The sequence below is a fragment of the Columba livia genome, chromosome 3 (assembly GCF_036013475.1).
Source record: "Columba livia isolate bColLiv1 breed racing homer chromosome 3, bColLiv1.pat.W.v2, whole genome shotgun sequence".
In the NCBI taxonomy this organism is placed as follows: Eukaryota; Metazoa; Chordata; class Aves; order Columbiformes; family Columbidae; genus Columba; species Columba livia.
The window spans coordinates 61227185-61247813 of record NC_088604.1 but is presented as its reverse complement, the minus strand read 5'-3'; the positions used below and the strand labels follow the sequence as shown (position 1 = coordinate 61247813).

Here is a 20629-nt window from a genome sequence, read left to right as displayed (position 1 = left end):
AGTGTTTAACGCTGGCACCTGAGAAATGGAACACTTGGATGTAAAGGTACCTGTACTTTTAACTCAAAATTTTAAGGAGCCTTGGCAGTTTAATATAAACTGAAATTGTAACTATTTGGTGTTGTGGTTTCCTATTTCAGTGATGCACACATTATTAGTGTCCTACTAAAGTATTCAGAATAAAATTACACAGCCGTTGTTCCCCTGTGGCATTCACCTGTACAAAACATGCATCACATCACTGTACTGAACCACTTATTTTGCACGGATTGAATGCACAAGTTAATGTCATGCACCGTGGCCTCATGGCCCCAAGTGCACAGTTATGCTCAGCATGAATATTTGGAGATTTATATCCAAAACACTACATCTAGATGCTACTGAAATCTTCACAGGCCCCCTCAAATACTGCCTGAAGTCCTGAAGCCCCTCTGTCAGTAGAACCCCCATGTACTGATGATCTCCCTGGTGAGTCTGTGTCCCCATTCCCACGCTGCAGAAATGTCAAAGTCCCAGCAGGACTCTCAAACCTCCTTTTGCCAAGAAAGGTTGGACCAGATGATCCCTGTGGTCCCTTCCAACCTGGTATTCTATGATTCCATGAAACAAAGCATCATGCTGGGCATTTGAATTACCATGTCTGACCCTACCAGGTATCTCTGCCAGTTTTTGCCTCCTAAACACAGCTGGGGATGAGCAGGTTAAGATTATTTTTTTTTTTTTTCAGTAGGTGGACTACCTCCTTGACACAGCAGCCTAGAAGTCCCTGCTGTGCCTGTTAAGAAGAGGAGCATCCCAGTTTCAGGTGAGAAAGACACCTTATCATATCCCAAGAGCTTTAGTCTCACAATAGGGGTCTTTTTTTGTGTGCATTCTAGTCACTGAGCTGCCTTTTCTCATATGCCTGTCACTGTCAGTGTAAAGACGATAGCTGCCAGATATGGATGATATAACTGACTTCAGACACTTCTGAGGAACGTGGTGGTATAGATGAGGACAGTCCGTAGCATGTGCAGGGACATCAGCATGAAAGACAGTTGGCAAAATGGCTTATCACTTGCGATTCAATGAAGTACATAAAAAGTAGATATGAAGCCACTCCTACATTTACACTAACTCAGATAAATGCTTTTCATTTACATTCATCACATTCCCACTTGCCCAAGGCCATCGGTGGGTCAGCTGGAATCTGTACACTAAGTTACATGGCAAGCAACTCATGAACGGCTTATCAAATAAGACATCCTTACTTAAATAACTGCTTCTTGATCACTACCTCAGAGAGGCACAGTTCTCCTGTGAAGTCCGCCTGCAGCAAAGGAGCAGCACTGCAGCCTGTGGATACCCCCATCGGCAGTAACTCTTCCTCACTGCTGGGTGAGGTGGACTACTGTGAAGGATGGGGATGGAGCTGAATAAGTGTGGGAAGAAAGGATGAGCAGATGGCTCACCGGCCATAAATGTGATGCCTTTCTGTCCTGCATAAATGTGGAACAACACAGCCTGCACCCAAGATTGTAACAGCAGGGACTGTCTGTTCTTGTTTCCCTGTAAACAGCTGACCACACTGAGCCCTGCCCAGGGCTCCTGGGATACACACTTAGGTCAGCAGCTTGGTCTAAGTGTTTTGATCTAACACAGTATGCGCTGTTTGGTGCTGCCAGCCCTGTTAAGTGGCCTAGTACTTCAGATCAGACCAAAGACTTGCTGAGCAGACCACTGAAGTATCAAAAGATCAATCAATTTTCTCTATATACTGAAAAAGTAGTAAGTGCTTTCTTCTTTTCTATATCATAAGTTATCTACTAATAGAGTAGTTAGATCCCTGAGAAATCCAGAAACATAGATAATAGTCAGATCATCATATAATAATCTGAAAGTATTCCTTCCCCAAACAAATTTAATAAGTAAGCACAGCCTGCACAGCAATCCCTTCCTGCACTATATTATAAGGAATTCCAGTGCAATGCAAGTAGTTGTTAAACCAATTGTTTCATATTAGCTTTGAATTAGCAAAGAGACCTCCACAAGCGGTCACCAAAAAAAAGGAGATGCCAAATAAAAGTTCTCTCTTGCAGAACAGGAAGAAAAAAAATATATAAACTTGAAGAGGTGTCTGGACAAAGAGCAGAAAGCATCAGACAGTCAAAATCCCCTCAGGACATTAGGGAAACACCAGAGTATTTAAAAAAAAAAAAAAAAAGGCCATACTAGTTTTAATGTTCCCACACAAGACACAAGAGACGGGCTGGGCACTCTCGTTTACATAGGAGCTTCAGAATGAAGACATGCCTCATGTGACTTCAGGGCTATGAGTAACAGGCCCAGACAGCAGCAGATCAGTGGATTTTGGGGCATTTCATCTGAAATCCTTCCTCTCTGAAGAAGCTGCAGTTGACAGCAACTGGAGTTAACCAACCAGTTGACACTGAAGGTGTCATGATGGAGGCTCTGCCTTTTTCAGCAAGCGAGAGGTGATGGCTGTGAGGCTGGATGCCATGAGCTGCCTCCATGTCTTGGTGCCCAGCTGCAGACATCCCTCCCAGTCTTTCCCTGCTCTTTCAGCATGGAGATGTCTGCCTGGGGCAGAAGTTTGATGAATCAAGGGGGCATGTGAGTTGCATGGGTTGTAAATAAAGGGGAAGAAGGGTATGGATAAACAGAGTCAGATTTTGAAAAAGAGAAATATGCTGTAGAGATGGGGTTGCTAGATCCAGCAGGCTCTGCTCAGGGGGGAGTAGGGCTGACTTCTAGGTAGTATGCTCCAAAAGTACACGAGTCCAGACAGAGCTGGGCTAAATTGTAAGGAGACCAGTGCATGTCAGGAAGGCAGACAGGCATCCAAGAACATCGGTTAGAGAGCTAAGCAAATTACAAGGACCAGCTAACCTATTGCAAAAGTACTCAGGAACTCAACATCTACATGGTTTCAACTGGGACAGCACTGAAGCACGTGCTGAGGTGTGCTCCTGAACAGTCAGATGGGATTAAAGAGTTAATCAGGATAGAGAGCAGCTGAGCTGGAGAGGCCAGGCTCTCAGGAAAGGGTCATCTTTCCTGACTGCACAGGAATGTTTGCAGCCCTGACTTGTTTTTTTCTTTCAGGTCACAGATGACACTTAAACATCACGGTAGTGTGCAGTATTGCCTGTCCAGGCAGAGGTCTGAAATATCAGTGCTGGTACAGGCATAGTCAGGCCATACTGAGGGAACCTTACAGCAAAGAAGTCCCCTGGTAATAGGGCTAGGTCAGACTGAACTTGGGATGAGACGAAAACACCGCTTTCAAGTATGTCTTGAAGTAGCAGTTGGCAACTCGCTTTTGAGGAGTTATCAAGCAACCCAGATGCCAAGTGGCAAGGGGCTTCTCTGCTGGCCCAGGTGATGGGAGCCGGCAGGGCTGGCCTGTGCCTTCGGGGCTGCACACATGGCTGGGCAGAGGTGGGGATCACATGCTGCCATCACCACCTCCCAAGGTGGCACTCAAGCAACATCAGTTGGGGATCCCTGGCATAACTGATGGATTAATGGAGAAAGCAAAGTTAGTCTGGCTTAGCTTCCCTTGCAGTCTGGTCCTGCACCATCCTCACCCTCCCACACCCGTACTTCCAGGGACTGAAGATACTCTGCACCCACAGGAGCCAACTCCTTACACACACTGACTGCACAGGTCCCCCGATGATACCCAAGAGCTCTTCCCAAGAGAATGTGAGAGCATGCAGAGACTCACAGCAAGTTATCACCTCTTCAAAGCACATCATCTGGACAAGGGAGCACTTGATAACATACTAAATGGTGGTCCTGAACAGAAATGCTTTCCTCAAGGGATGCTGCATGCATGCTCTCTCTCATCAATATAAAATAACAAATTCAATTCTTCAATAATTTATTTCTTTATACTGGAGAATGTTTTTCAATTATACATTTAAGTTTGTAACTTTCAACACAAGAGTAAATAAAAGAGTAAAAAAAAAAAAAAGAGTCCTAGCTGTGCAAATTTCAAGTTGCATTGTTTCAAATAATATAAATATTTTAATAAAACATATGTTCACATTAAGGTTCACAAAATATATAAAATTAACAGAAATGAGTCATGAGTTATTTAATTTTTTTCTTTTTAAAAACTGTTTTTTAATAACTAGAAAAAGACTCTAAACTTGAGAAGCAACTTAGAAGAGGTATCACCTCCAGAACCATAGCAGCAAAACAGATGCTAAAAACTTTAAAGGTGTGAAAGGAGAAGAGAGAATCAGGTACCAGGCACAACGGTAAGGCAAGGTCATTAAAGAAAGTATTGCAGATTGGGAAGTGGATGCATGAACTCCAGGAGTAAAATTTCTGCCCTAAAGCACTCTGTTACCAAGCTCCAAGCTGTTTGCATGACAACAGAATTGCATTAAAGGTAACAGAGAAAAGTGTGACAGAAATTGGTAGGGAGGCTGCAAATGGCAGCACACATGCTCCCAACAGTTACAATTAAAGAGAAGAGCATTGCTCTGGTTTCAGAATTGAAGCTGCAGACAAAGGGCTTTGGGGTTTCTTTTGTCTGTTGGAGGCAATTCCTTTCATATGAGTGGGGAACATCAGGATTCAGTTTTCCCATCATATGCATATGCTCATGAAAGTTGCTTCTGTAATCACCTGTCTTTCCAGCTGTCTTGGGATTTGGGAAAGGATCTAAATGCTGGTTAGGTTAAGCATGTTAAAGGAGCAGGCCACTGCCGGTCTTCTTTCTGGCTGCAGTTTGCTGAGGGCTCTGCAAACAGAGAACCGCTCGCTGTTAACACCCTGAATGCCTGTGAGAGCTCCTGCCTTGACAAGTTCTGTAAGAACACCAGCAAGGCAACCCAAAGTAAGTTTCTTCAGACATCAACTCCAAGTTGCATCAGCCTGTCCTGGGGAATCCCTCTCAGAAAAGACTTGCCTATGACTGATGTACGCAAACACAAAGAGCTCCTCCACCTCCAACAGTAGCCGTGGCTCCTCACCTGGGAGCAGGGAGGTATTGAGAAAGAGGCAGAACTGGGAAGTTCTTTGGATTCAAATGCTTCACACTTCCTCCTGGGAAGTCCAAGAATTAAATACGGCATTGTAGGAGCTTAGTCATGAATGACAGCTCTGTGCAGAAGGCAACCTGTCCTTCTCAGCAGTCCTTGTATGCAGTGTTTAGAGGAAGTAGACACTTATTCCCGTTCTTGGGAACAAACACGAGCAGACAGCTTATATTTCCCCCCACCCTCCCCTTCCCAGGACTGTTAAGTGTTTTGGAAATAGCACCGTTTCAGCGAAGGAAGTAGCTGGTATCGATTTCTTCTTCTTTACCAACTCCTCCACTAGCCATAGATCTGTTTGAACTGGTAGCATTCATTGCAGTAGCCATTGCACTTGGCATTGCCATAGTGATCACAAGCAGGGGCTCGGCAGCGTTGTTTTGGAGGTTCCTCTGCAGCGGGGTCCCTGGCACTCCCCAAAGGCAGAAGCTGACTGAGGCGCTGGCACTCCTGGCACAAGTCGTCGCTTCTGCAGCTCAGGTTGTTTTGACATGAAGCCACAGCACATTGTCTCTTCTGGCTACTCAGCGCTGCTCGTTGCAAATCTCTGTGCTGTCCTGTTCTCTTGAAAAACATTAAAACACATTGTCAGTTGCCATGCTGGCAGCACAAGCAACTTTTCATTTACTTTCAACTCTGCTCGTGGTTTGTACCAGTAACCACTGGGGGTTGTTGCAAACACGTGCCTCTTCTGAAAAGTGCAATACCAAGAGCCAAGTTGGGCTTTACCAAAGAAAATTACAAATTCTGTTATTTCTTAGAAAAAAAAATGTTTTTAATCTTTGGTAACTCTCGATTCTAAAAGGGTCAAAAAACGAACCAAAGAAAGAAAAAAAATCGGGGACAAAGAAAATCTGCAATGGGCTCAATGAAAAAGGTGACATGAAGCAGACTCAATGCCTTGATGCAGTTGCACAGATCTAAGGGTAAGAATGAAAATATTTCCCTGTTAAGCAAACAAACCAACTGTTGGTCCAATTGCGTTCACTGAAATTGCTGGCAAAATCCCAGCTGAGGTAAAACTGAACACCTAAATTGAGAACAACTTTTAGGAACGCTGCTCAGTTGCAGCAGGAAAAAATCATGAGATACTCTAAGCTTGTGTTAGGATGCAGTCAGCTGAGGATTTCGTAGTAGACATCCCAAGTTATTCACACAAGAGGAAAAAAGGCAGCGCTAAACAAGAGGAAGATTTTTGAGAAGTTCACACTTACTTCTGGCTGTCTCACCAGCTGTTCTTCTGTCCTCCTGGCTTCCTGAAATCGCTGGTTCTGGGCTTTAATGAAGCAGTTCTGGCAGTACCCTTCGAGCATTGTGCTGCCCAGGGTGTCGCAGTCGCGCCGCTGGCAGGACATGGTGTTACGGAAGGTGGTAGCGGAGGTCCCCAGCTGACCTGCTGCCGAGGACTTCCTCTGAGATCTCCTCTGGTGGCGTAGCAAAGCATTGTCTGTAAAGCAAAGTAAGGACAGGAGGAGTTTCAATGTGCTCAATTGACCTGATGACCCAAAGCAACTATGAGAAGCTGCCCAGTTTAAAAAGAGAAGAATAAAAATAAAAAGAAAAGAAATCTGCTAGCCCCAAACATGAGCTTTGGGCAATCCTGAGACCCCTCAGTTGATGCACTTTCCTCCATGCTACATAAATAAGAGAGTTAAATACAACCTGATTTTCATATCAGAAGTTGTTGGAACAGCAAAACTTGCCCTCGGTGGGAAAACTAGATCTCACTGAAGTCAAGAGGAATTTCACCTTCAGCATGTCATCTGTGATCTACCACAACACTTCCCTCTTGGCCTTCCCCGTTTCAGGCACATTGGGTAATGCAAGTACAACAGCACAGCGCATAATAGGAAAAAGTGCCTTACACTTTTTAGTCTCATGAAGCAATTTTATATATTCCACGGTCAGAAGGAAAAAAAAAACCATTGTGAACAACAGTGGAAAATAAGCTATTGTAAGCTGGCAAAGAAGTTCCCTAATTTGAACATCTGTGAAAAGTGCAGCATTGGCACACTTGTCAGCAATGAAACAGAGCAAAGCAATAATTCTCTCTTACATGTGCCTTTCACCTTCTGTATCCAAGGGCTCTTTGCCTGTGTTACAGAGCAGTAGCATGAAAGATGAAGATTTCATGCTGTGATTTATTCACAGACTATTACCTTTTGAAAGCCTGCCTTTAAACACATACACGTGATACTACCAAGAAAGATTTCAAGGTAGATTACAACAATAGACTTCTAAGTTACTCCAAAATACAAGCACATTATCTACAGTCAGTTTCTACTTGCTCTGCTTATCAAGGTGACTTCAGTGGTTACTCCAGAGTGTTATACCTGTTACATCCGGAATGGATACAGATCTTCACACTCGTGTAAAGCTTTTAAAAAGCCTGGCTTTCAGCAGCATCAATACAACAGCATTTCCCTTGCTGACCCCTACGACTCGTCTAGCTGGGAAGAAAATTCATTCCAAACAATGATTGCAGTGGATGGTGGAAAGGGATCTGAGACTACCCCTCCTGAGCTAGTTTTGCCCCTGTGAAAGCTGTTCAGAAGTTTTACAAGATGTTTCACAGATTTCTCACTCTACTACTGCATGTGCTTTTACAGGATAATAATGGTCAAAAGAAGCACCCTATCCTCAGAGCACTGCTTCTGCTCCACACCACTTCAATCACACCATCCCTTTTAGCACCCAGTGTGTTCAGAGCTTCAGAGCTCCAGGAGGCCAATCTGAGGCCACAGTGTGCCAAAGCTCGCCCTATCTCTGCTTACCATTGTTCTCCCTGTACTCAAAGAAACACAGCGTGCAGAAGCCCTCGTTCTGCGGTGTCCCGAAGAACTTGCAGCCGGGTTTCCTGCAGAGGTTACCTCCCCTCTTCTCCTCGGGAGGCAGAGCCCGTGGTGGGGGCTCCTCATTGCAGCTGTTGGGAGCCTGATGGCAGGAGTGCTGGAGGAGGCTCTGCGAGATCTGGGACGGGTCAGACGTCGATCTCTGGTGGCACGTGGGCAGGAAAGCAGGGCTGCCGTTTGAGGAATGCTCTGTAGACCTTTTGAAGCAATTGCTGCATATGCCATTGAAGGTCCTGTTTGCCTTCTGATGGCACACCTTGCACGTGGCATAGTCTAAATGTCTCTGGTCATCCACGCTGTTGCAAGGAGCAAGCTGTCTGGAGTTGTAGCAGCGTTCACAAAGCCCATTGTGTTGCACATTCAACGTAAAGGGGCAGTCTGGTGTCTTGCACTTCATGGCCGTGGTCTCGCTGTACAGGAAAAGGCTCGGAGCAGTTGGAGGTGCGGAGCGAGGCCCCGTTATGGGCCCTTCAGGTGTCCATCCCCCAGGTTCACAAACATCCCCATGGGAGGAACCTGACCCAGCTGCCTTCAGTTTCTCGGGTGCTGCTTTGGAGGTCTGCTTTCTTCCTTTGCTTCCCTGGGACCTCCGCTCAAAGCACTCATGGCAGTAGGGCTGGGTGTTCACAGACATGTAGAAAGGGCAATTTGGCGTTTCACATTTCACCTGTAAGAGGGAGAGCTGGGGAAAAGACAGTTCCTGTCTGTTCCTGGGACAGGTCTCTCTTCTAGCAGGTTCAGCGTTCTCCTGCCACTTCTTGTACTCATGCTGTACCAGCTGGAAGTAATCTTCCACAAGGTTTATTTCTTTGGGTAGGTTGCCTTCATCTAACCTGAGAGCCAAAAAAGGAAGATTGCATCAGTGGTTGGAAAGGGCAGATGGTGGGGGTGGAGGCAAATACAAGCAGTGTGGGGAGGAAATGTAGATCTAATGCACATCCATATTACTCAACTAGAAGATCCAGGATGCTGAACTGTCGCTGTAAATGCAAACAATTTAAAAAGCAAGTGTTCAGTGATGTCAAATGGAGAATTTCATGTATAAAGAAATTATGTGACACAATGCTAAACAGATTATTCTTAAAAGGATTTTCTAGATGAGGCTTTGGTGTCTGAGAGCTATTTCCAGGAAAAATATGGATACTCTCAGAAGTGAAAAGCAAAATTACCTCAATCCTGAATTCCTCTGAAGAACAGTGCTCAGCTGAGCCAAGGTTAGAGTGGAAGACCCCTCTCTTCACCAGCCCCCACACAAGCCTTTCCCACGGTAGGCTCTGCATTTCATGATACAGTTTATCACAAAATCTGCTCCTGGTTTTGCCTTATTGAGTCTGTATCTACCAGCAGAATTCTTCAAAACAAACGACATAGCTTCAGTGTGTTGTGTGTAATGCCAGCATCCATCATACCATCCATCCCTACCCTGCCCACAGGGAAAACTACACACCAGAGCTTCACCATGCCACAGCTGGGAGGATGAGGAGCTAGCACTACTGGTAATACTCAAGAACACATCCGTGCAATGGGACTATGGAAGTTGGATTCCTACTCTTTACGTATGTCTATATCCTTTTGCTGTGGTAACGGAAGCAAAGACAGAACTTCAGAGAATTGCCTCCCTTCCACACCTGTGAAGGGGCTGGGCAGATGCCGCTGCCAGTGTCCCCTAAATGTGAGGGGCTGACGAGTGCCACCAGCTTCCCCCTACATGTAACTGACACCCAACTGTCAGGGGGACAAGCTCAGATGCTGGTTCCTCTACTGGCCATAGCTTCCTGCCCACTGCCACACCACCACAGCCTGTGGTGTCAAGGCATCTCTGCCAAGAACATCCCACCAGCTACTCTGCCTAGGGCAGCCAAAACTACACCAGCTGTCCTTTATGCAATGTGCCCTTAAACAAAGTGCAAAAGTTTGGTCTAACTAGTTCCAGGGTTTCACTACTTTTCAGCCACCCTCCTGCATAATCCAAAAATTAATGAACCTAATCCACTGGGCTTACTTGTCTAAATTATTAGTTTCAGTCTGCTGACATTTCTGCCTTTTGAGACGGGCTCGAGCTCATATCACTTCAAAGCATGTCAACAGTAATGCCATTTATTTCATGCTGCAGAAGGTAAATGTGTGTGCTGCTGTAGAAGAAAGGAATGACTGAAGGAACACACTGGGCAGTCCAGCTTCTCCCACCATCATAAACAAGATGACTTTGAGGAAACAGGAATGACACTCACTTTGCAGCATTAATCAAATGAGTTGTACCATGATCCCAGCCTTGCACCGGAATTTCTATCACTATCAAGTAGTCTTTTAGCAGCTGCTCTTTCTCTCTCTCCTCTGCATCTGTTAGAAAGTGTACTCTCAAGTCCTCAAATCTGCCGCATTCACTGGTGACCAGAGGGACAGCCCGGATTTCTGTGGGGAAACAAGATAGGTTAGCATATATACATATATATAAAACCAGGCAAAAGTAACCACAAGATGCAACACACAGACACCTCACCACTGCTGCTGAATTTCAGAGAGAGAGGAGAATGGCTGGCCAGAGCAACTGGTTTCTGAACAGTGCCACTGGGGAAGGACGCAGACATGTCTGCACCACAAACCTTTAATGTCCCCATAGCAACTTTCTTCTCAGTGTGGGCAGCATTGTAGATCTTAGTTCATTGTACCTTTCCACAGGATGATGCCCTAACCTGAGAACCTAGAGAACTGCTATCCAGCCAGAAGAGATGCATTAAAAATGGCAAAGCATGTATTTCATTATCCCTGTCAAGCAACGGTACGCTGTTATAAGACCATGTCCTTCCAAGCTTCTTCTCTTAATGATGGGGCACAGAAAGGAGGCCAGAACACAATGGAGCAGAGGCCACCTTTTGACTGATCCCAGCCTGCAAACAGGTGAGTTGTACTTCACTTTCAATCAGCATTTTGAAGACAACCTTCAGTTTCTATTCAGATTTACAGTCAAAACTTCCTGCTCACATTTTAAGCATGCATTCTAAAGGAAATTTTAATGTTTATTTTAAATTTTGAAATGCAAATCTAAACCAGATTATATTTTAAATGCTTTATCAGCATGATGTTATTGAAGAAGCTACATAAATACCAAACAAGGTACTTGAAAAATACCTGGCCCGCTGTCCTTCAGAGTCACCAGTGGTGTAAAATGCATGTTGTCGTAACCGAGCACAATTGGGTACCTGTAGCATTCTTCAGCTGGCCAAAGGAGAGGCAAGTAAATACCACCAACATTCAGAGGAGCAAAACTGGAGCCTGACTCTAAACTTCTCACTACTTTATCTGCATAAGGAAGACAAATAAACAGAAATAAGTATGTGCTACAAGCAAGAGAAAACACATCCCGGGCATTTTAGAACAATTGCTGAAAACACCCAGTTCTGAAACATATCTACCCGAAAACAACTACAAGCAAAATAAGATTATTGATACAGCACAGAGTGACACGGTCTGTAATACGAGACAACTGGCTGGGCAACTCACCTGCAAGGACAATGACTGGCCTTCTGAGGATGTTAGCAAGGATGAAGATGTGGATTTCTTCCAGTGCATTATATGGAAGCCTGTTTCGAGCCCCAGATGTTTCTGGGGAGGTCATTTCAATGAGGTATTCCCACTCCTCCTCCCAATTCTGAGGAAAGAAACACGCATCAACAACAGTTCAAAGACACGGAGGTCAGGAACCAACTGCAGCGCAGCAGTGCTCCAAACAATCACACCCTCACATTTCCTCCAAAAGAAGACTATTTCTGCTCTTCACTAACAGGGGAATCCGTGAAGCCAAAAAGCAAATGGAATCAGCAAGCCAACGCTGATGAGCACTCAGAAAACAGCACCGTTCCCTCAGGCCACCTTACCCGGGTGTCGTAGCGGAGTCCTGTTTCTACAAACTCTTGGGATTTAATAGCCTCCCGCTGCCAGCGGAGCTTGAAGTTCCGTGTGTCAGTCTCCCTGAGTGCACTAAACAATGTTTTTCTTAAGACGAGGTCGATATCTTCAATACCCCACATGTACTGTGATGCAGCATGCATGAGGCAATTTCCATCACCTGTAAAAAAACCCAAAGAATACATTAGTTTTGAATGTCTGCTTAAATAAAACCCCATAAGTGCGTGGGATGTAGAATTACACTGCGCCTATTCATATTCCTTGTGCACTTCTCTCTAAGCCTCCGACAGAATGGTTTTAACAAGAAGACCACAGCAATGAGCTCCCTGTTAAGGGACAGAAATTAAGAAAGTCCCCTCTCTACTGCTTTTCTCTCCTTCATCTGTTGGTGTTGTCATTCAGCAATGGTGGGAAGCCTGCCCTATATCTATCTTACTTAACTTTGCCTGATACCATGTTTTGGGGTCAACTGCAAATGTCAAACACAGCTGAAATAGCTTTTAAACACAACAAAGTCAACTTAAAATGACAAAAGAATGTGTAAATCTCCCTTAAATATCCCTCATCAGATATAAACCTGATGGCACAGAGTAGGGACATGGAAGCCACCAAGAAAATACTATAATAAGACCAAACCTCACATCCCCCTGCATTGAAAGGCATTCGGCTGTGCTTGATGGAGGATTTGTAATTAAAAAAGAGACAGAAAGGGAAAGGTATGTGATTTATGTAAAGTAATTATAGGAACACCTCCCGCCTTCCTCTCAGTACTGATAGTATACCGTGCTGTCAAAAGTTTTATTTAGAGGGTTGTTTTTCTAAAATGCAAAGTTAAAGCAAAATAAATGAAAACCACAATGATTAATTTTTATTCAGACAGACTCCTTGCATTGAAAAAGTTCTCTTTACCCTACAGGTAGGAAGAAAAGCAATATTCTGCAATTTCAGAAGTGAGGAAACTGAGAATAGGAGGAGTTAACTAACTTAAGTAAAAGGTGTCACAAAATATGCCTATGTCTGAGTTTCAAATTCTCTCTCTAGCCATCTTTGAAATGGGATGCCTCCCTTAAAAGGGAGACATCAAGAATCATTACTCTCATATCCTCAGATTCAAAAGTAGGTTCAGTGTTTACGACAGTGGTAAACAGATTCACTGAATGCTAAGAAACCACAGCAATTTCCTTGGAATCGAGGGCATCAATTGTGGCAAAGCTACTAGATTTTTCTCATGTGGGAAAAACATCAGCCAAAGAACACCCACAAAAGACTTAAACCCAGTTTGCCACATGCCTTATGATCTCAAGTACACGTTTGTTGAACACTTTTACTACCTCTGCTATGAAACTGCGGAGAAAAACTTACAACAAACCCCAAAACCTGAAAAAAATATTTCCTTTGATATCTACTTAACATTTCCTAAATCGTTATGGACTCCATGTGTATCAAGTTCCCGCAACTGCCTTCTGGTCTCTGAACGCTGTCTTGCAAAGCTTACTTCAAGTCTGCAGGCTGCTTACTTTGAGTTCAAAAATCAGGGAACAACATATAAGACAGAAAAACTGACTGGGTTTCCTTCTGACCAAGACAGATGACATATTAATCCCGTCAAAATTTTCCCTTTGCAAAATCTAGAGCAAAGATAAGATTTTTTTTTTCCTCTCTGTCTCTCCGAGAGCTCACTTTCAGTTCTTTATTGAGAAGCGCTGCCCAAAATTCCTTACACAGCAGCTGGAATTCCCCTGCGCTGTTTGACTAGCAATTGAGCAACAGTTGTACTTTTTGTTCTGCGGTGCACAAGGCTGAGCAGCGAAGCCTCCCTCGGACTTTCCCGGGGGGTGTGGCTGGGCGGGCTGGAATGAATGCCTTTTCATTATACCAGTGAAATCTCTGCAGCCAATAGATGTTGGAATGTTATTTAATTTTTTTTTTTTTAAAACAGTTTCGATTTTTATACCTCCTACTGCTTTCCCTCTGTCCTCCATTCGCATGACTGCAAATAAATGTGTGGTGATTCAAAAGGGCTTTTTTAAAAATTTTTTTTTAAAAAAAAAGAAGAGGCAAAACACCACTCCACAAACTCATGCACATATCAGGCAAAATATACACTCAAAGATCCTACAGGAAATACATACTTTCTCTGTTTTCAACAATTAAAACTTTCATTGGAAAAAAAACCCAGAATTTGCTGAAGAAAACCCACTGTTGACTGAAAGAACCAGTATATTCCCCTCACTTCTATCGGTTAACCAGCTAAATGCTTTTTAAAGTATTCTCCATTCCACATGGGAGAAAACCAAACAAAACACAACATGTTATTTTCTGGGATAATACAGGGCTTCTGTCTCTTCTTTCAGGGATCCTCTCCTTCAGCCCAGCTTACCTTCTCTCTCCTGCAAAGGCTCCTTGCTGTGACTACTTTGCATAAACCACAGGTTCCCAAAGCCACTCCCACTACTCATGCACTTAATGACCTTAGAGCACTGAACTGAAGCAGAGTTCATTGGCTGCGTGGGGTACAGGAAGGGGGGACCAAAAACCGAACCCTTGCTTTGCCTTCCCTCAACCTGCCCTAAGATTTCAACATCCTATATACTGGTACCCCTGCTCACAAATGGGATCCAAGTCCCCAGTCCACAGCTTGTTCCCATTTGTAACACGGGCTGACAGTCATGGGACAAGGCAAGAAGTCACAGTCAGTGAACACAGTGTTGTCAGCAACAAGGACCTGTCCAGGCAGGGTTAACTTCTGCAGGACACGTATTAACAGAGGAGATACGGGATTCTAAAACCATTGCTCTTTGCCCTGGGCAAAAATTACGCACATTGTCCATTTTCCTAGTGAACGTATTAGTCTATCTCCTGGAGTGAAGTTTTGAAGATGCAACACTGGGAGTGATGTTATCTTCCTAGTACCCGCAAAGAGCTGCCTGCCATAACTGCAACTCCAGCCCTGCTGGAAGTTCAAGGTTACGGGATCTCCATGAACAGCCTAATTACAGTAATGGGAATATTATGAATGTGCAAAAGCCCGCCAAAAGGCACAGAAACACGCATTAGGATCAGGCTCTTCAAGGTCACAGCTGTGACATCTACACGGCGGTACAATCAGACTGAGAAATATGGTAGAACTTGAGAAGGGAAGAACGTGGACGAGGAAGATAAGAGCAATGTGTTTATAAACAGATATGAAAAGAAGCATCCACAGAACATTATCTAAGGACTTCAGTGAGACTGCAGGTCCACCACACCCAGTGTTTCTATAACCAGTGTCATCTGTTTCTTGAGCATATAATACGTATTTTCCGTGTTCTTGGAGTCCTCACTGTCCCAGTTGACTTTCCTGGTTTGGGGCAATCTGTGCTGTAGGGAATCCTGAGTCCAACTTTGCAGCTGCATGACCATAAGTCATAGCCATTACCAAATCTTTCCTCCACTGAATGTGAAATGCCCAGCGACTCTTACAGTCATGTGCAGAAATTTCCTGCTCAAGACGTTGGACACATGTACCCTATTCAGGAAATATTTGCACAACTAATGTACCTTTTAATTTACAGCACTTGATGCAATACACATGAAATAACCCAAAAGCCCAGTCCTAAAACCAGGACTGACCTTTGAAAGAGAAGGGGACTGCAAACTTTGTGTTGCACAAAGATGGCTGTCAGTCACGCACACGGGACTTACTGGTGAGCCTAAGGAAATGCAAGAGCCAGCAAATCCCAGCAGGTAGCTGGGGATGAGGGAGCCAGCCAGGTGTGGGGTGCTGACCCCAGGGCCAGCGAGGTCTGGTTCCCAGAGGCTCCACGTCCAGGATGCTCCTGGCAGCATTGCTGTTAAAGCTGGACCAGCAAGTGGACCTTGCCTGCCAGCTACAACAGCAGGGCTTATGGCAGGGTAAACTTCTGCCATATACACAGGAACGCATCCCCGTCACTCAAAGCATCTGAAGTCTCCCTTGCCTGCTCTTAAGGGCCATTTGGCACTTCTGACAAGGCAGCTGACACACAGTCCGATTCATGGAAAGGTGATGGGTTGCAGGTCAAGGTTCCTGCCTGGTGTTTTACTTTGATGTGCCACAGATTACTGATGCTATGAAAACATCTGCGAATTTTTCAGGCCATTCATAATATTATTATATGGGCAGGGAACTGCTACAGCCTCACAACAGTACATCACGTGGAAATAATTTTAGTTTACAAAACTAAGATTAAAAGGAACCAATTTTTTAAAGCCATGCACTTCTGTTTCAGTTACGTGAACGCAGATGCTATTAATAAAGGTGCTACATTTGCATTACCCATTTTAACGTGAGTGCAGAGACCCGCTCATAACTTACCATTAGTCTTCAAAGGGACAAGCCTCCGAACTTCCATGCACCAGTTGAGCTTCCTCTGGCGCTCCAGCGAAGTCTGGGTGGCCTGGTCAGTCAGGGCCTTCTGAAGTGTTTCCCGAAACTGAGGACAGAACTGGCCCATTCTGAACATTTCTATGGTGTATCTGTGCATAGTCCTGAAGTGGTGAATTATTCCACTGGGGGGTTTGACCAGATCTTCAGGCGTCCTCTCTCTAATTTTCATGGCTTTCAGCATATTGCTCTGATACAAAGCTTGAGGAAGGATATGTTGGCCAGCCATATTTCTAGAAGACATCTGAAATGAAAAAGGATCCTTTTATTGGCATATTAGTGTCCTTGCATCACAGTGCTGTCACTTTTGTGGAGACTGAGAAGGCACTTTCAGGGGTGGGATTCTGGCTGCAGGTTTGCCTAAAATGAGCACAGAGTGGATGCAGTCCACTGATCCTTATATAGATGATGGTTTTTAAAGCTCATATCCATCAGCCTCTCTGTATTACTCAGATATAGACACTGACCATCTTATTCCAATAATTTACTGCTATCACTTACTGAGATGTTAAAGCGAATTTATTAATAACTAAGGAAATTGCATCATCTTCCAAAAAAAATATTAAAAAAGCATTTGAGTCAAGTAAGGATAAAAGAAAGCAAGATCAAGGGAAGGGAAAATTATCCTGGGAACCCAACTAATTGCTAATTGCACAGTGTAATCCCATATGAACTTGCTGAACTTTCAGCACATTTCAAGCTCTTGTTTTGATGACATGCCAAAAAAAGCAGATAATGACCATTTCAGATTTCCACAGCCCATACATTCTGAGAAGTGATGCTTGGTACAGTACAAAAAGAGCCCCTAGAATTACATGCCATGCTAGTATCTGTCTCGTACTTACAGTGGCCAAAGGTGGAATTTGTAGCAGAGCCAGTACTCAAGGACAGACTTATGTTACTTTTCTTGAGGCTCCTTATATTTATTGAGTGGTAGAGCTACTGCACGGAGGTGCTTGTGCTGTGTGTGGGGGTGCAAAGTGCAGTGCTGCTATTACTCAGCGGTAAGTCAATGTAGCTGAAAAAGCATTTCCACTTGGCTCAAAAACCCCAATATTTTTCCACAGTGGGACATGTAATGTTTGCTGCCCTGCATCCCTTTCTTCAGTACCTCTGGCCTCACGGGCTACAGCAGGGAGAAAAAAAAACCAAACCATAACCTCAAACTGTGTACACTCTCTGAAATACTTATTCAGAGCACACTAACTTTGTGGATAGCCAGAGCCAAACATAGGGACCACATCCCTCAAAACTCCTGTGCACTGCAGTAACACCAGCAACCTATTATTACATGGAGATATTCATTATGCTGCCCATGTACATTACTGCTGTTGAAAGCCAAAGCAAAATTTCTGTTAAAACAAAGAAAGATATGTATGCCTAACATGTTTAGAATATAGATGCTCACGTTAGGAGAGCCCACCATTGTGATTATGAATCCACAGGCAAATATCAAGCCACAGGTATATATTAAGGTCTCAATGTATACCATGCCAAGTACAAGGAGACAAGAAGCAACTGAAATCTGATTGATGCAACTATCAGGAAGTTTTCTGAGGGAGATGGGAGTCTGGAGGGCCAGAGAGACCACATCCTGACAGACTGACCAGGAAGGGACTCCCGGGTCTCTGAAGGCAGAAGATCCCTCTTCCTCAGAAGGGTTCAAGCACAACCTTCCCCCCAGGGGACCAGCTGCTCTATTCTCTTCACCCAGACACTTCCATTGGTGACATCCAATCCCAGCCGGGCTGGAAAAGACACTGCCAGGGTGAGACGGGAGCTCGAACTCCTGCTGCCAAGAGCTGCCCTCTGTAATCTCTTTGAGAACCAGCTGATGGAGAGATTCATAGGATATCCTGTCAAGCCCTAAATAGAGGCAAGTGAAACACGAGATGCTGCAAAGTCCTTTCTGCTCAGTCTGGGCAATGTCATCCACTCAATGTTTCCTCTGCTCCTCTAGGAGCACTAGGTACAGGGCTCAGAGCTGGCACATCTCGCAACATGCAGGAAAGCTTTCCCTTAGCCACTGAAGATGGCCTGTTCTTATTAATCCTCCACTAACATGGCAGTAACATATTTTCTCATCCACTCCCCCCATCAATATAGTTTGACATGTGCTATTTCTGTAATCCTATATTTAAACATATCTATGATTTAAGGAATGAAATATAATCAATCCCTTATTAATCTGTTTAATAATCACAGCTATACTTTGATCTGAGATGACCGAAATACTTAATTCCTTACTTATGTAAGTAAAGCCATTGAGTCAGTGGGATATTTTTACATGAATAAAGACTAATCACATGATTAAGCACTATCAGCATGGACCCTTGAAATGGTTATTTCCAGCTTTAAGTAATAAAAAGTACTGAGTTTACAGAAGCATTCAGTATTATATTCTACAGGCGTACTTTCCCCTCCACACATGGAAATTACTGTCTATGCTATTTATGGTAATTAAATGTCAATCAAGGCAAAATCTGAGCAACCTTTATTTTCAAAAACAATGTGTGAAACAAACAGAACTCAGTAGTTGCCTAAGCTAGAGACCCAAAGAACAGAAAGCTCAGCTACAATTGTATTAGTCTATGCTGTACTGTGCTTTACTGTATGCTATATTAATTTACCTTTGGACATGCAGTGACTACAAATTCTCAGAAGAGAACAGCTGTAAACAATGATTAAATAGCTGAGGCAGCAGTCTTTCTGAACATGTAATACTGAAGATGCTGGGCTCAGGAAAGCTGAATATTGTTCTGAGACATGCCAGTGGCTTCATAAAGTTATTTTAATTTTCTGTCCTCTGTCTGAAAAACAGCAACAACAAACTCCTTTCCATGAAGTGTGAAGACAATGCTAAAATAAACATGCTTAATACACCTTCTGCGCCCCTGGATTCCTGTGCCTGGGTTGCTGAGTGCTTGGTACAGAACTAAGCACATTATCACTCTACTAAGGAAGAAGATGAGGACTGAAGGTGTTACATTCACCACAGGACTTGTTTACACGGCTTAATTCCCTAACTTAACTGGTCTCCTGGAAGCAAGCGTATGCAAGGTGGAAACGACAGCCGCTATTGCCACCTGCCAGCTTCACAGGAGAAGAGCTCAAAACAAACTTATTTTCCAGCCGCGACAGCCGCTAAAAACAAGCTCAGCCACCCCACACCGGCCGGTTTCCCCGCCCGACGTGTTGCGGAGAGCCCGCTGTGCCCCCGGGGAGCCGGGGACCCGCCGAGCCCCGGCCAGCGCCCGGCAACAGAGGGCACAGCTTCACCGCCCGGCCAGCGACGTCCAAGGCGAACCGGGAACCGACGGACAGCTCCCCTCCGGAGCGCTAACTGCTCGGGTGCCGGGCGGAAAATGAGCAAACACCGCGGCCAAACCCGCCCGGTGCCCCGAGGAGCCCTCCTGCACGCAGCACGGAGGAGATGAAGCCGGTTTGAGGGTCCGCTGCCCCGCCGTGCCCTGCCCGCCCCCGCTCCCGGAGCGGCTCTCACCTCTCCGCCGGCGAGCTCCTCCTCTGGTCGATTCTGCCGGTAGCTCCTGCTCAGCAGCGGGGCTGGGGCGGTGGGACGCAGCCGAGCTCGGTAGCCATCGATCCCCGCCGAGCCGGGACTCCCTTCTCTCCTCCGCCGCCCCCTCCCCGCCGGAGCTGCTGCCGCTGCCGTCGCCGCTGCGGAATGAAGGGTTGAGCCGAGCCTCTTGTTTTTTGGTTTTTGGTTTGTTGTTTTTTTTTTTTTTTCCTTTTCTGTTTCAGCGCCCGGGAGAAAAAAAAAAAAAAAAAGGAAAAACACACAACAAAAAAAACCCCACCGGGGATTTCCACCGGCAGTGCCGGGGACTTTCCGACATGTGACAACCGCCGCCGCTCCTCCCGACAGCCGCCGTCAGGGGGCGCTGCCGCGCTCCCGGCCCCGCAGCTGTTTCCTCCCCCCGGCTCCGGGCAGCCCCGGCGGGAGTCAGCAGCTGCCTGCTCTGCTTTCTTGCTCCGTTTTCCCCGCTTCCCGGGAGGGTGTCCATCCCGTCCCGCGGGCCTCACTCCCCAGCCGTGCGGGACGCCAGCCCGCAGCCCGAGCTGCTGGTGCCGGAGCAGCTCAGTGCCCCCGTGCAGGGCATCGCCGCGGTGGCGCCGCCGCGGTGGGGAAGGTCTCTCGGGCACGGGCAGCTGTAGCCGATTGTGCCCTGCCCTGCCGTGCCCAGAGCTCGGGCAGCAGCCTGGCTGCAACCTCGCAGCAGCAGCGGCAGCAGGAAGAGACTCAGACTTCCCCAGGAGTCGTGCCCTTGTCGCCATGGGCAAACGTGACAAGGCCCCGGCGGGGCTCCTCATGTGCGCAGAGAAGTCTCAAAGTGTAGGTGTGTCCCCCCCTCCCCGGAGCTGACATCCCAACGGGATGCAAAAGGAGCCTGTCC

The 20629-nt window shown here is 45.5% G+C and overlaps 1 protein-coding gene across 2 annotated transcripts; it reads right to left on the bottom strand.

The window, feature by feature from the left end:
• Positions 1-3869: 3869 nt before the first annotated feature.
• Positions 3870-20326, bottom strand: TNFAIP3 (TNF alpha induced protein 3). Of its 2 annotated transcripts, XM_065057134.1 has the most exons (10): positions 19717-20326; positions 18845-19024; positions 16146-16458; positions 11779-11969; positions 11405-11552; positions 11033-11203; positions 10135-10315; positions 7826-8736; positions 6266-6498; positions 3870-5615 (listed from the first exon to the last, which is right to left on the bottom strand). In XM_065057134.1, the coding sequence occupies exons 3-10, from the start codon at positions 16456-16458 to the stop codon at positions 5334-5336; spliced, it is 2430 nt and encodes an 809-aa protein (XP_064913206.1). In that variant the 5' UTR covers positions 18845-19024; positions 19717-20326; the 3' UTR covers positions 3870-5333. The 2 variants fall into 2 exon arrangements, with proteins under 2 accessions (XP_064913206.1, XP_013224789.2); XM_013369335.3 differs by lacking the exon at positions 18845-19024 and having other exon boundaries at positions 19717-20316.
• Positions 20327-20629: the final 303 nt, after the last annotated feature.

Excerpts from the sequence above, each read along its gene's own strand:
- TNFAIP3 (XM_065057134.1), bottom strand. The coding sequence starts at position 16,458 with ATGTCTTCTAGAAATATGGCTGGCCAACATATCCTTCCTCAAGCTTTG. Across the intron at positions 10,316-11,032 it reads TCTGAAGGACAGCGGGCCAG|AAATCCGGGCTGTCCCTCTG; the intron begins GTATTTTTCAAG and ends GTTTCCCCACAG. Across the intron at positions 6,499-7,825 it reads TGAGTACAGGGAGAACAATG|ACAATGCTTTGCTACGCCAC; the intron begins GTAAGCAGAGAT and ends TTTGCTTTACAG.